This window comes from Bos indicus x Bos taurus, chromosome 16 (assembly GCF_003369695.1).
Source record: "Bos indicus x Bos taurus breed Angus x Brahman F1 hybrid chromosome 16, Bos_hybrid_MaternalHap_v2.0, whole genome shotgun sequence".
Taxonomy (NCBI): domain Eukaryota; kingdom Metazoa; phylum Chordata; class Mammalia; order Artiodactyla; family Bovidae; genus Bos; species Bos indicus x Bos taurus.
In genome coordinates this window covers 46763007-46779476 of record NC_040091.1, presented here as the reverse complement: position 1 = coordinate 46779476, position 16470 = coordinate 46763007, and the positions used below count along the sequence as shown (strand labels likewise).

General features: G+C 42.2%; 1 protein-coding gene across 6 annotated transcripts in view; it reads right to left on the bottom strand.

Moving 5' to 3' along the window:
* The window catches only part of NPHP4 (nephrocystin 4), a 138284-nt gene that overhangs the window by 64005 nt on the left and 57809 nt on the right, over positions 1–16470 (bottom strand). For 5 of the 6 annotated variants that reach the window (XR_003514948.1, XM_027565081.1, XM_027565077.1 and 2 more), the window contains 2 exons: positions 15340–15522; positions 2949–3087 (listed from right to left, as the gene is read on the bottom strand). Coding sequence is in view for 5 of the 6 variants with exons in the window: in XM_027565081.1 (XP_027420882.1) it covers positions 2949–3087; positions 15340–15522 (322 nt within the window). In the remaining variant the exon portion in view is untranslated. The remainder of the gene's footprint in view (positions 1–2948; positions 3088–15339; positions 15523–16470) is intronic. The other variant, XM_027565082.1, reaches the window with a different exon arrangement.

The window sequence follows — 16470 nt, the reverse complement described above, 5'->3', positions numbered from 1 at the left end:
GTATTTCTAAGGACCAAAGTAAACTATATTTATTATTTTGAACTGCATTTATTACATTTCACTACTGTCCTTTTGGGCTTCCCAAGCGGCGCCAGTGGTAAAGAACCTGCCCGCCAAAACAGGAGATGTAACAGATTTGGGTTCGATCCTCGGGTGGAGAAAATCCCCTGGAGGAGGGCATGGAAACTTACTCCAGTATTCTTGCCTGGAGAATCCCATGGACAGAGGAGCCTGGCGGACTACAGTCCATAGCGTCACAAAAAGTTGGACACAACTGAAGCGACTTAGCATGCACAGCACACATTATCCTTTTGAATAGTTTAATTAAAAACCAAAATAATAATGTTTATATCAAATCATAAAACGCACATATTTTATAATTTAGGATACTATCTTTATTTCACACTAACATTTCTTAGAGGTTAGCATTTATTTTTTAAATGTAATTGTGAATATGTCAAAGAAAGGAAGATACTAGAGTTAAAGAAGGGAATGAGTTTGACCTTTTGGTATTTTTTAACTATGTATTCTATACTTTCAATGCATTTAACTTTATCCAATAAAATTGTAAATTCATTCTAAACTCTGGTGGAAAACACATGCCTGCCACCCACCATTCCAGGGGATTCTGGCAGATATTCTGGAAATGTCTCAAGTACAAGCAGTGCTGTACATTTCAATAGCACTTATGTGTGTGTGTGTGTGTGTGTGTGTGTGTGTTAGTCACTCAGTTGTGTCTGACTCTTTGCAACTCCATGGACTATAGCCCGCCAGGCTCCTCTGTCCATAGGATTCTCCAGGCAAGAATACTGGAGTGGGTTGCCATTCCCTTCTCCAGGGAATCTCCCTAACCCAAGGATCGAATCCAAGTTTCTGGCATTGCAGGGAGATTCTTTACCAGTGAGCCACCTGGGAAGCCCATCACTTACGTAAGATGTAATTATACCTGAGAACATTCTGATAAGCACAAAAAATTGGAAAGAATAAAACAATTAAAAACAATAAATGCACTGCCTTTTTGAGGGAAAAGGAAAATACTTAATAATACAGTTTGTCCTGAAGCAATAAACTATCAAGTTTTGGTATCTGAATATTTTTAAACATCTCAGAAAATCCTGGAGGACCATGAAGATGAAGGCCAAGACATCGAGTCCCAGGACAGAGAAACAAGTGTGCTGCTGCCACCAGCTGTGAGATTAAACTCAATGAGACCAGTTTCCAAAAACCAGAATCTCAGCTGATAAAAAAAGTCACTCCCAAACAACAGACTCCCTGGCGCCTTTGCAGAGCATTCAGGACCTGCTGCCCGAGAGACACTGGCCAGCCCTCCCTAGATACCCAGCAGCATCCATCAGAGGAAAGCCATCTGGATGGAGGATGGATGGACACTCAGTGCCCCTCTAGGGCTTCCACATTTGCTCATCCCCTACCTTTCTGACTTTCTAGGAGCCTAACTGCCCATGATTGAGAATGTTCCTTCAGCCAATGAGATCCTTAGAAGCCAAGAACTCAGTGCTCTTTCAACCCTCCTGCTAACCTCGCTCTCTTCTCACCACAGGTGGGATTCCCCACCAGGATGCTGGCTTCCTGTCCTTGGGGATAAACTAAGAGGCCCTGAACACAAGGTACCAGCCTCAGCAGAAGGAGCTGGTACAGCCAACATGAAGCTGACAGCGGCAGTCACACACACGGGGACGGGGACGTTGCCATCCATGGAAGAGCATTACTTCCTCCAGCATCGACAGCCCTCCATCCCTTTTTTAAAGCCACACCCTGAGGTCGTGGCCTCCCCACTCCCAGATTGCACACCAAGGAAATAAAAATCACTTTTTAAAAACAACAAACTCAAGGCTACATTAACAGTGCAACATAAAGCTGGCAGAAAAGCTATGACAAACCTAGTGAAAGTGAAAGTGTTAGTTGCTCAGTCACGTCCAACTTTTTGCGACCCCCATGGACAATTGCCCGCCAGCTCCTCTGTCCATGGAATTCTCCAGGCAAGAATACTGGAGTGGGTAGCCATTCCCTTCTCGAGGGGGATCTTCCCAACCCAGGGATTGAACCTGGGTCTCCCACATTGCAGGCAGATTCTTTACCATCTGAGCCATCAGAGAAGCCTAGACAGCATATTAAGAAGCTGACATCACTTTGCCGACAAAGGTCCATCTAGTCAAAGCTATGGTTTTTCCAGTAGTCATATACAGACGTGACAGCTGGACCACAAAGAAGGCTGAGCGCCAAAGAATTGATGCTTTCAAACTGTGGTGCTGGAGAAGACCCTTGAGAGTCCCTTGGACTGCAAGGAGATCAAACCAGTCAATCCTAAAGGAAATCAACCCTGAATATTCATTGGAAGGACTGATGCTGAGGCTGAAGCTCCAATCCTTTGGCCACCTGATGTAAAAAGCTGACTCACTGGAAAAGACCCTGATCCTGGGAAAGATTGAAGGCAGGAGGAGAAGGAGGTGGCAGAGGATGAGATGGTTAGACAGCCTCACCAACTCAATGGACATGATTTTGAGCAAACTCTGGAAGACAGTGAAGGACATAGAGTCTGGCGTGCTATAGTCCACAGAGTTGCATACAGTCTTAGCGACTGATATGACTTAGCAACTGAACAACAACCATAAAGCTGGCAGTCTGTGGCTGTCAGCCAGCTTTTGATTCTTGAGCCCTGTGTCTGCAGGACACCCAAGAGAGATGTCCCTTTAAGTGTCACCAACAGACCTTTCAAAGCCTTCAGTCAGGGAGCTAACTCATGGCTAAAGCACAAAGTGTTGGGCCAGGTTTTATCACTGTCCAATTCTATACCTCTGTAGTCAGCAAAAACTCAATCAACTGATTCCAGTTAAAGCAATTTACAGCAAGTATCTGATAAATGTCATTTACCTGGGCACACATGGAGCTGTGCCATGAGCTTGAAGACTCAGTTCTCAGCACACACTTACTTGAAGGGGACACGGGTGGCTTCCTAAAAGACCGCCGCTCTGCCTTGGGGCTGCTTGCATTCGCTGTGGGTGTGCCTGGGTGTTCTTCAGGGCTCAGCGAGTACTGGAACTGGACCGTCCCTGACTCCACCTGCTTCACCTATGATGGACAACAAGAGAAGTGATGGCCATGCTCCCTCCATCAGCACTGTGTGGTCAGAATAATTCAACCAGGAACATCCCCCAGTCCTAAAACAATCAGTGTGGATTACCCTCAGCCAAGCGGAAATCAACAACATTGCTCCCGTCTGAATGCATTTTTACTTAACCTATGTTATGCTGACTTTTCCTATTTTGAGTTTAAACACATGTAACCACCACCAGCATCAGGTACAGAGCAGCCCCACCACCTAAAACGCTCACCCATCCTGCGCATACCCACATCCAACAATCACTGAACTGCTCTCCACCCCTGTCTTCGGTCCTACAAATGGGGACTCATGCTTCAGAACCCTTGAGACTGGCTTCTTTCAGTCCCTGGTAGGTGGATGAGAGTCATCTGTGCAGCAGTGTGTAAGCACAGCCGTTCTTTTTCATTACCAAGCAGTCTTCTATTGTACCATGTGCCTCAGCGTACTTATCCATTCACCCACTTAGAACATATGGGCTGTTTCCAGCTTGAGTGGTTATAAATAGAGCTGCTGGGAACACTGGTGTACATATTTCTGCATGGACATAAGTTTTCATTTCTCCATGTTTCATTTCTCTAAGAGTAGGATTGCTGGGTCATATGGTGCATGTATACTACACTTTACAGGAAACTGCTAATCTGTGACTTACTTCTGAACTCTGTATTCCATTCCATTAGTCTATATGCCAATGCTTTTACCAACAGCACTTCATCTTGATTACCATAGCTTTAATGAAAGTGTTGAAATTGTCTAGCATGAATCCTCCAACTTAACTGTTCTTTTCAAAATTGTTTTGACCCTTCTAATTCCTTTGCTTTTCTATATAAAGTTGAGAATCAGGGACTTCCCTGGTGGTCCAGTGGTTAAGACTCCACCTGCCAATGTGGAGGACAGGGGTTCAATCATCCCTGGTCCAGGAAGATCCCACATGCCAACAGGCAACTAAGTCCATGCACCACAACTGCTGAGCCCGCACCCTGAAACTAGAAAGTAGCCCGTGCTCACCGCAACTAGAGAAGACCCTCGTGCAGCAACGAAGACCCAGCGCAGCCAAAAATTAATTAAAGTTTAGAATCAGCTTGTCTCTATTAAAAAATCATGTACGGATTTTGATTGAAATTGTATTAGACCTATAGATCAATTTCGGGAGAATTTGTATCTTTATCATGTGAGTCTTCCAATCCATAAAGAAGACCCTCCATTATATTTAGGTCTTCTGTGATTCACTTAAGAGTAATCAATGAGAATAATGACATGCAGCAAAAGGAATGTTTTATCATTTTCGGCACACAGATCCTGTACATATTTTGTTAGATTTCATTGAGGTGGGGGGGTGCTTTGTAAATAATACTGCTTTTTAGATTTTGCTTCCCAACTGTATATATTTTGTTAGTATAAAGAAATGTGACTGACTTTCCATTTGACCTCCTGCTGTATACTACAATCTCCCTAAACTTACTGTTTATTCTGGGAGTTTTTGATAAATCCTTCAAGATTTCCTACACAGAAAATCATACTGTTTGCACATAAGAAGAGTTTTGTTCCTTCCTTTCCAATCTCTACGGTTTTTTTTTTAATTTTGTTTTATTCCTCTATTTTACCGGCTAGAACTTCCCACGCAATGTCAAATAAGATGCTGAATACTATGAGTGGGCATTCTTCACTTCTTCCTGACCTAAGAGGGAAAGCATTCAATTTTTCACCATTAAGCATGATGCTAGCTAAAGAATTTTTGTAGCTACTCTTGATCAAGCTGAGGAAGTTCCTCTTTATTCCTGTTTGCTCGGTTTCTGTCATAAATGGATGCTTTGCCTGCATCAGTTGTTATTATTCACATGGTTTTCCTTCTTTAGGCTGTTAGAGTGAATTACATTTTCCAATAGAAAATAGCCTTGCATCCCTGGAATAAGCCAGGGTGTATTATTGGTCACGGTGTATTCTTCTTCTATACTGTTGGATGGACTTCCCTGGTGGCTCAGATGGTAAAGCATCTGCCTACAATGTGGGAGACCTGGGTTCAATCCCTGGGTCAGGATGATCTCCTGGAGAAATGGCAACCCTGTCCAGCATTCTTGCCTGGAAAATCCCATGGATGGAGGAGCCTGGTGGGCTCCAAGTCCATGATGCAGCAAAGAGTCGGACTGACTGAGCGACTTCACTCACTCATACTGTTGGATTCAATTTACCAATATTTTGTTGAGCATTTTGCATCTGAGTTCACGAGGAATATGCATCCATGATTTTATTTTCGTATATTGTCTTTTTCTGATTTTGATATCAGGATAATGAAGGCCTTGTTACATAAATTTGGAATTGTTCCCACCTATCTTATTTTCAAGAAGAGAATCTATACAATTGGTATTGTTTTTCCTTTAAATGTTTAGTACAATTTATAGTGAATGAAAGTGAAAGCCACTCAGTAATGTCCAACTCTTTGAGACCCCATGGACTATGGCCTGCCAGGCTCCTCTGTCCATGGAATTCTCCAAGCAAGAATACTGGAGCGGGTTGCCATTCCCTTTTCCAGATCTTCACAACTCAGGGATTGAACCCAGGTCTCCCATGTTTCAGGTAGATTCTTTACCGTCTGAGCCACCAGGGAAGCCCTCTATATTATACATTATATGTGAACAGGCTGGGATATTTCTTTATTTAAAAAAAATTAATGACAAATCCATTATCTATAAAGTTATAGGACTACTCAAGTTATATACTTCATCTTGGGTAAGTTTTGATGGTTTGTTGTTTAAGACAAACTGGTTCATTTCATCTAAATTTTCAAATTTATAGTATTTCCCCTAACATCCTTCCCATACCTGTGTGGTCTGGAGTGGTTATCCTTTCTTCCATGCCTATTATTAGTCATTTGTGTTCTCTCTTTACTTGTTAGAGGCTTGTCAAAGAATCAGTTTTTTACTTCACTGGCTTTCTCTAGTTTTTCCTCTATTGTTTTTCTGTTTTCAGCTATATTGGTTTCTGCACTTATATTTATTATTGATTTTTCTTTTACTTGCCTTAGGTTTACTTTCTGCTTCTTTTTCTAGTTTCTAAAAGTGGATGATCAGATTATTGATTTGAGACCTTTTTCTGTTCTTATATAAGCACTTAATGCTATAAATTCCCTGTAAATACACTTGAGCTGCAACCTACAAATTTTGATATGTCATATTTTCACTTTTGTTCAGTTAAAAGTATCTTTTATATTTTCTTAAGGCTTCCTCTCTGACTTATGGATTATTTAAAAATGCATTAATTTCTAAGTGTTTATAGTTTTTTATGCTATCTTTGTTTTGGCTTCTAGTTTAATTCCATTGTGACCACAGAAAATACCTTGTGTAATTTAAATTCTTTTAAAATTACTAAAATTTGTTTTCTGATCCAGGCTATGGTCTTTCTTGGTAAATGTTCCATGTGCACTTGAAGAGAATATGAAGAGAATATATCCTGCCATTGTTGGGTGGACTGTTCTATGAAGGTCATTTAGATCCAGATGCTTCATAATATTGTTCAGTTCTATATACTGGTGATTTTCTATCAGTGTGCTTATAGTTTAATCTAAGAGGAGTGCTGAAATCTGCAAATGCAACTGTGAAGTTGTCTATTTCTTCTTTCCATTCTATTAGCTCTTTGCATTTTGAACCTCTGTGTTAGATACACACACTTTTGGGTTTATATGTCTTTGTGGTGAATTGACTCTTTTATCACAGGTGACATCCCCCTTAATTCCTGGAAATTTCCTTTTCTCTGAAGTCTACTTTGCCTGGTATTAATATAGGTACTCAAGTTTTCTTTTGATTCATGTTTGCACACAGTATTTTTCCATCCTTTTGCTTTTGAAGTGAGTTCTTGACAGACAGCACATAGTTGGACCTTGAGATTTTCATGTCAACTGAAAATTTCTGTCCTGAAGTTGGTGCGTTCAGACTATTTACATTTCATGTAATTATTGGTGGGTCTTGGTTCAGGACTGTCATTTTATTATGATTTGTTCCTTCTGTTTCTCATTCCTGTTTCCCTTTCCTGCCTTATTTTGAATTATTCCATTTTATCTATCTACTGGGTTTCTTACTATCTCTTGATAGCTTATTTTTAGTGACTGCTCTAGGGTTTACAATGTAAATAATTTTTTCACAATCTACTCAAAAATCTATATTTTATTATTTCAAGTGGAATGCAGAAATCTTATCGCCCTACAGGTCTCTTTATCTTCCCCTTTATAGTTATCTTAACCTCTTATACCTACATACCTTAAAAACCCTAACAGACACGGATATGATTTTTGTTTCAGCCATCAAACCCCTTTTAAAGAACTCAAAAGAAGGAGAATAGTGTATTCTATTCATCATTTTTGTTGCTCTTTCTTCATTCCTGATGTACCAAGTTTCCATCTGGTATAATTTCTCTTCTATCTAAAGAAATTCCTTTAGCAATTCTCTTAGAGCATCTCTACCTGCCAATGAACTCTCTGTTTTAGTTCATCTGAGGATGTCTTTATTTCACCTTCATTCCTGCAGGACGGTTGCTGGAATAGAATTCTGAGTTCTGGGGTCTTTCTGTTAGTGCTTTTAACATGTTGTTCCATTTCCTTCTGCCTCCATGGTTCCTGCAAGGAACCCACAATATTCAAACTATTGTTTCTCTATAAGTAATGCATCATGCTGTCTTCAAGACTTTGTCTTTTTCAGCAGCTTGATTGTGATGTGTCCGAGTGTGGATTTCTCTGCATTTATCTCTGGGTTTTGGACGTCTTCGTTCTGTAAGTTTAAGTCTTTTGCCGACTCTGAGGAGTTTTCAGCCATCATTTCTTCATTTTTTCCTGCACTGCACTCTTTCTCCCCCACCGGGGCTCTGATGACATGGGTGTTAGCCTTTGTGGCCCTACCCCACAGGTCCGAGGCTTCGTCCCCTCTCCTCCAATCAACGTTCTGTGGTTCAAGTTGAATAAATTCCACTGATTCATCTTCAAATACACTGATCCTTCTGTCATATCCATTCTGCTACTGAGTTCACCTACTGAGTACTTTATCTTGGCAATTTTATTTTTCAGTTCTAAACTTTCCATTTGCTTCTTCTTTAGCTACCTCTTTGCTGAGACTTTCTATCTTTCCCTTTGCTTCAAAAGTGTTTGTTCTTATTTATTGGATTATTTTTATAATGCCTGTTTTAAAGGCTTTGTCTGATAATTCCAACATTTGTGTCATCTCAGTATCACTGCCTGTTGAATGTTATTTCCCCTGCAAGTTGAGGTTTTCCTGGTCCTTTGTTTGTCAATTAAGTATACACTGTATCATAGACATTCTGAATATCACTTTATAAGATTCTCTTTTAAATATCACATTATAAGAATGTCTTTTAAAGTTTATGGAGAATGTTGATATTTTTGTTGGGTCAGAAATCAACCCAGCTGGGTTCAAGCCCCAGTTTCCAAGCAGCCTCCTGTGGTTGGTGGTTTCAACATCAGTCACATTCTCAAAGCCTGGGCAGGGCTCCTCAGTCCTCTCCTAGCCATGACGCATGCAGGGGCAACTCTGTCCACAGTCCATTTCTCAAAGACTGCCATACGCTGTTAGGTCAGAGTCAGGCACATGAAGCTGGGGGTTAACTTAGCATTTCTTAAACAACTTTCCAGGGGACTTTCCAAGATCCTCCCTCTCCAGACCCCCCTTGTTGCTGTTGTTGTTGTTGTTATTCAGTCACTAAATCACGTTCAACTCTTTGTAACCCCATGGACTGCAGCACACCAGGCTTCCCCGTCTTTCACTATCTCCCAGAGTATGCTCAAATTCCTGTCCATTGAGTTGGTGATGCTATCTAACCATCTCATCCTATGCCACTCCCTTCTCCTTTTGCCCTCAATCTTTCCCAGCATCAGGGTCTTCTCCAATAAGTTGGCTCTTCACATCAGGTGGCCAAAGTATTAGAGCTTCAGCTTCAGCATCAGTCCTTCCCATGAACATTCAAGTTGATTTCCTTTAGGATTGACTGGTTTGATCTCTTTGCAGTCCAAGGGACTCCAGATCCCACTAGTTCTTTTCAATTCTCAAGGGTTCCCCTTCCAATCCTCTGGTAAGACCCCACTGGGCTGCAAGCCTCTGGCAATGGTACCTGAATGCAAGGTCAAGCAGTGCAAGGAAGTGGGGAGAGGGCAGAGCGTGGTTGCTTTTTCAGTGCAAGAGTGTATAAAAGAGCTTATGTTCTCATCTATCATTATTATAAGTCAGTATACAATTGATACTAAAATTGATAAACTAAGAAGTAGCAGTAAACATATATTATTTAGAAAACAAGGTAAATACCATACGTCACAGCTAAGAGTTGAAACTGGCTACCTGTGGAGATATTAACTTTTTTAAAGACAACTATTTGCTTGAGGGAAGAATACAGGAGCTGTTTAAGAAGGAAAACATAAACATAATACACTATTTACCTTCACAGTAAATAACACTGAAATAATCTTAATAACATAAACCCCAAAATTTACTTAGTAAAAAAATTATGGGATGTTTATAATATGTATCTTTTTTCTTTTGATTAATATCTGTCAGTCCTGTTCAACTGTAAATTCCACAGGATTAGAGAGTTTTCCTAGAATAGATGTAGGTGCTCAGTAAAATTCACTGAGTGAATGAATAAGATAAAGAATTGACTGGTGCCCAGGCAGAGACCAGGCTTACCTAGGAGTCCACACTTCTGATGTGGTAATGCACTGCTACATGAGATGAGAAACAAGAAGATGCAAAACAGCGCCTTTAGAAAGCAGGAGAATGAATAGAGTTTGTGATCAGTGGCAGTTTATTATTTTAGTTAATAATATCTGTTTACAGTAGCGGTCCTCAACTAGGGGCAGTTCTGCCCGCAGAACACATTCAGCCATGTCTATGAACATCTGGGCTCTCTATACATGGACATCACCAGATGGTCAATACCAAAATCAGACTGATTATATTCTTTGCAGCCAAAGATGGAGAAGCTCTATACAGTCAGCAAAAACAAGACTGGGAGCTGACTGTGGCTCAGATCATGAAGTCTTTACTGTCAAATTCAGACTTAAATTGAAGAAAGTAGGGAAAAACACTAGACCATTCAGGTATGACCTAAATCAAATCCCTTATGATTATACAGTGGAAGTGAGAAATAGATTTAAGGGACTAGATCTGATAGATAGAGTGCCTGATGAACTATGGACTGAGGTTTATGACACTGTACAAGAGACAGGAATCAAGACCATCCCCATGGAAAAGAAATGCAAAAAAGCAAAATGGCTGTCTGGGGAGGCCTTACAAATAGCTGAGAAAAGAAGAGAAGCGAAAAGCAAAGGAGAAAAGGAAAGATATAAGCATCTGAATGCAGAGTTCCAAAGAATAGCAAGAAGAGATAAGAAAGCCTTCCTCAGCGATCAATGCAAAGAAATAGAGGAAAACAACAGAATGAGAAAGACTAGAGTTCTCTTCAAGAAAATTAGAGATACCAAGCGAACATTTCATGCAAAGATGGGCTCGATAAAGGACAGAAATGGACCTAACAGAAGCAGAAGATATTAAGAAGAGGTGGCAAGAATACACAGAAGAACTGTGTATTCACGATGTGTGATTATCTGGGTCTAGTGTGATCACTCACCTAGAGCCAGACATCCTAGAATGTGAAGTCAAGTGGGGCTTAGAAAGCATCACTGAGAACAAAGCTAGTGGAGGTGATGGAATTCCAGTGGATCTATTTCAAATCCTAAAAGATGATGTTGTGAAAGTGCTGCACTCAATATGCCAGCAAATTTGGAAAACTCAGCAATGGCCACAGGACTAGAAAAGGTCCATTTTCATTCCAATCCCAAAGAAAGGCAATGCCAAAAAATGCTCAAACTCAGCAGTGGCCACAGGACTGGAAAAGGTCAGTTTTCATTCCAATCCCAAAGAAAGGCAATGCCAAAAAATGCTCAAACTACCGCACAATTGCACTCATCTCACACGCTAGTAAAGTAATGCTCAAAATTCTCCAAGCCAGGCTTCAGCAATACATGAACTGCGAACTTACAGATGTTCAAGCTGGTTTTAGGAAAGGCAGAGGAACCAGAGATCAAATGCCAATATCGGCTGGATCATCAAAAAAGCAAGAGAGTTCCAGCAAAACATCTATTTCTGCTTTCTTGACTATGCCAAAGCCTTTGACTGTGTGGATCACAAGAAACTGTGGAAAATTCTGAAAGAGACGGGAACACCAGACCACCTGATCTGCCTCTTGAGAAACCTATATGCAGGTCAGGGAGCAACAGTTAGAACTGGACATGGAACAACAGACTGGTTCCAAATAGGAAAAGGAGTACATCAAGGCTGTATATTGTCACCCTGCTTATTTAATTTCTATGCAGAGTACATCATAAGAAACTCTGGGCTGGAAGAAGCACACGCTGGAATCAAGATTGCTGGGAGAAATATCAATAACCTCAGATATGCAGATGACACCACCCTTATGGCAGAAAGTGAAGAGGAACTCAAAAGCCTCTTGATGAAAGTGAAAGAGGAGAGTGAAAAAGTTGGCTTAAAGCTCAACATTCAGAAAACGAAGATCATGGCATCTGGTCCCATCACTTCATGGGAAATAGATGGGGAAACAGTGGAAACAGTGTCAGAATTTATTTTGGGGGGCTCCAAAATCACAGCAGATGGTGATTGCAGCCATGAAATTAAAAGACGCTTACTCCTTGGAAGGAAAGTTATGACCAACCTAGATAGCATATTCAAAAGCAGAGACATTACTTTGCCAACAAAGGTCCGTCTAGTCAAGGGTATGGTTTTTCCATTGGTCATATATGGATGTGACAGTTGGACTGTGAAGAAAGCTGAGGGCCAAAGAATTGATGCTTTTGAACTGTAGTGTTGGAGAAGACTCTTGAGAGTCCTGTGGACTGCAAGGAGATCCAACCAGTCCATTCTAAAGAAGATCAGTCCTGGGTGTTCTTTGGAAGGAATGATGCTAAAGCTGAAACTCCAGTACTTTGGCCACCTCATCCAAAGAGCTGACTCATTGGAAAAGACTCTGATGCTGGGAGGGATTGGGGGCAGGAGGAAAAGGGGATGACAGAGGACGAGATGGCTGGATGGCATCATGGACTCGATGGATGTGAGTTTGAGTGAACTCCAGGAGTTGGTGATGGACAGGGAGGCCTGGCGTGCTGCAATTCATGGGATCGCAAAGAGTCAGACACGACTGAGTGAGTTACTGAACTGAACTGAACTGAACTGAACTGGGGTGGGGGTGTGCTACTGCCTCTAGGGGGTGGAGGCCAGCAATGCAGTTCAACATCCTCCAGGGTAGTGCCTGGGACAGACCCACAGCAAAGAACAGTCTGGCCCCAAATGCTGACAGTGCTGAGTGGAGAAACCCTGATTAGAAGTGATATTCCTCATGGAAGATGATGGTATTTGATACATTTGTGACCTTGAGATAGTCCAACCTTCACAACACTTATGTTCCAATATAGTTTACACACTTAAAAAGCAAAGGAAATGTAGTGGACATGAGAAAGCTAAAAGTAAACAGAATAAGGATTTATTTACAAAGGTACATACACAGCAAGAGAGAATGAGAATATGGCAGTAGCTTCAGGATTTCTAATAGCAAGTTTATAATAAGGGCTGAAACCAGACCATGTGGGAATGCAGCAAAATGTAGTCCTGTAATGAGGGACATTCCTTATAATAAGAGAAGCTGCATGATCAGCTGCTCGCTGATTCAGGTCCCCAAGGCATAATCCACATCATAAATAATAACACTGAATATGATGCTTGTCACTGGAGTCAGCGCATGAATGACATACTGAAATAACAGGTATGGTCCTTTACCCAAGAAAAATGAGCCAATTGAGTCCTAGAAGGCTCCCATTTGATCTGCTGAGACAGGATAGGCGTATCTCAGGAATGTCAGCAGAAGAATAAAACACATACCCAGGCAGAAATCCTGCAATGACCCATTAGTGTCAGAAGGACCCAGAAGTCAGCCAGAGCAGGGGTGTCACACAGCATCTGTGTCCTGGGGTCCCTGCTCCCCACCCTGCAGGACTGCCAACAGGCCAGGGGAGCACTTGGGGTGAGACCCACACACAAACATGCCTCCACGGGCCCACTTCTGTTTGCTTTCTACAGTGGGGATCAGAGAAAGCTTCATTTCAAAATGGATTTATATAAGTTCTGCTGTGGTCCCTCCCCTCTGGACACAGCTAGAGAGAGTCGAGGTCAAGTGAACATAAGTGATGAGCCACAAAGACCAGCCAGGGGGATGCCAACTGCCCAGCTCGCACTCCAGCCTTGTGCACACAAGACGCAGCCCCCAGTGTACAAACATTAAAAGAGGGCTTGTTTATAAGGGAACCCTCCTTGACTGCTGGTGGGAATGAAAGTTGACGGAGCCACTGTGGAAAACAGTACAGAGGTGCCTCAGAAAGCTAAAAATAGAATTATTATATGATCCAGCACTTCCACTCCTGGGCAAACATATGGAAAAAGCTATAATTCAAAAAGATACATGTATCCCTATGTTCGTAGCAGCACTAGTCACAATAGCCCGGACATAGAAACAACCTAAATGTCCAACCATAGAGGTGTGGATAAAGATGCTGCGGCACATATACACAGAGGAACACTACTCAGCCTTGAAAAAGAATGAAATAACACCATTTGCTACAACATGGATGCGACTAGAGAGTATCATACTAAGTGAAGGAAGACAGAAAGAGTAAGACAAATACCATATGATATCGCTTATATGTAGCATCTAAAATATGACACAAATGAAGTTATCTATGAAAGAGAATCACAAAACATAGAGAAGACTTGTGATTGGTGGGGGATGGGGGAGGGAAGGATTGGGAGTTTAGGGTTAGCAGATGCGAACTGATCCATATAAAATGGATAAACAACAAGGTCCTACTGAATAGCACAGGGAACTATACTCAATGCTGCTGCTGTTGCTAAGTCACTTCAGTCGTGTCCGACTCTGTGCGACCCCATAGACGGCAGCCCACCAGGCTCCCCCGTCCCTGGGATTCTCCCAGCAAGAACACTGGAGTGGGTTGCCATTTCCTTCTCCAATGCATGAAAGTGAAAAGTGAAAGCGAAGTTGCTCAGCCGTGTCTGACTTCTAGCAACCCCATGGACTGCAGCCTACCAGGCTCCTCTGGCCATGGGATTTTCCAGGCAAGAGTACTGGAGTAGGGTGCCATTGCCTTCTCCGACTATATTCAATATTCTGTGATAAACCATAGTGGAAAAGAATATGCAAAAGAATGTATATATGTGTGTAACCAAGTCACTTTGCTGTATGGCAGTAATTAATACAACACTGTACTTAAACTATATTTCAATAAAAAATAATTTTTTTAAAAAGAGGGCATTTTAAAAAGCACAGAAGTGATCTCGTGGCTCTCTGTGTAAAAATAAGAGAAACAGGCCACCTTGAGAAATGGCTACATAAGCAGGGGCATAATAAGACCCCAGAAAAACCACCACCTTCAGGGAGGTCAAAGTGAAAGTGAAGTCGCTCAGTCGTGTCCAACTCTTAGTGACCCGTGGACTGTAGCCCACCAGGCTTCTCCATCCATGGGATTCTCCGGGCAAGAATACTGGAGTGGACTGCCATTTCCTTCTCCAGCGGATCTTCCCAACCCAGGGATCGAACCCAGGTCTCCAGCATTGCAGGCAGAAGCTTTAACCTCTGAGCCACCAGGGAAGCCCACAAAACTGATTATAATTCAGCAGTCACACTTATATTTTTTCTTTTTTTAATTTTTTTTCTTTATCCTGCCATTATTTTTTAGTCATTATTTTTTTAATTTGTTTTTAATCAAAGGATAACTGCTTTACAATACTGTGTTGGTTTCTGCCACACATCAACATGAATCAGCTATAGGTATACGTATGTCCCCTCTCTCTTGAACCCCTCCTCCCACCTCCCATCCCATCCCACCCCTCTAGGTTGTCACAGAGCACCCGATTTGAGCTCCCTGGGTCCTACAGCAAATTCCCACTGGCTATCTATTTTACATATGGTAATGTGTGTTTCTGATTATGACTCAGCAATCATACTTATTTTTTAAGGGCAAATCTGTGACCTGAAAAAATACTGCTCATGAAACATCGACAAACATATTTGTCAGCTCTGCTGTTGAAAATACATGAACTTGCTAGAAGCATGTAAAAAGCAATCACACTTATAGGGTCTCTAACATTTACCTCTTCGGAGCTTATGCTGGCTGGGGGTACCTTATAGACCAGACAGTGCGAAGGGTTGGACTGGATGCCACCCTGGAGAGGTAACATCACCTGCCCGGAGCTGGCTTCCAGCGAGGGGTTCCAGACAGCCCAGCGAACCATGTGCATACATGCCAGGCTGGACAAGGAGGAGAGTGAAGCTGCCTGGAATGGAAACAAAGCATATGGGTCATAGGTTGTCACCAAACCCCCATGGGTGGAGAAATCAACAGTGCTTTCCCGGGAAAATCTCGCCACAGGGCAACGCAGCAAGGCAGGGGGTCATCACAAAAAGAAGGCCCACCACAGAGGAGGATGTGGCACCACGTCGGTGGCTCAGAGTGGGCAGGGAAGCCAGCCTCTGATTCTGAGACCCTCCCCACTCCCGCCCCAGTGTAACCAGGACCCTCCTGAAGACCAACACTGCCTTTATGATTCCTCCTCTTCCACAGGATCCTTATGCAGGTTTCCTTTTCTTCCTTTTTAGGAATACAGTTTCTTTACAATGTCTTGTTAGTTTCTGCTGTACAACAAAGTGAATCAGCTACGTGTATACATGTATCCCTTCCCCCTAGAGCCTCCCTCCCCTCGCCCCATCCCACACCTCTAGGTCATCACAGAGCACTGAGCTGAGCTCCCTGTGCTTTACAGCAAGCCCCCACCAGCTGTGTATTTTACACATGGTGGCGTCTATATGTCAGTGCCACTCTCCCGGTTTGCCCCACTCTCCCTCCCCAGCCTGTGTCCAGAGGGCCACTCTCTAGTCTGTGTCTCTATTTCTGCTTTGCAAATAGGTTCATCTGAACCCTTTTTCTAAATTCCACATGTATGCATTAATATACAATATTTGTTTTTCTTTCTGACTTACTGCACTCTGTATGACAGACTCTAGGTCCATCCACGTCTCTACAAATGACCCAATTTCATTCCTTTTACTGACTGAGTAATATTCCATTGTGTACATGTACCACATCTTCCGCAGGTTTTCAAACGCTCTGCACTTTACCATCCACCCAGATCCATGAATAAAACACCAGGAATGGCACTTTGTGTTAGTAACGAGACACTTCATCAAATAATGAAGAATATACGTGCACACTCCAGTTAGGGTTT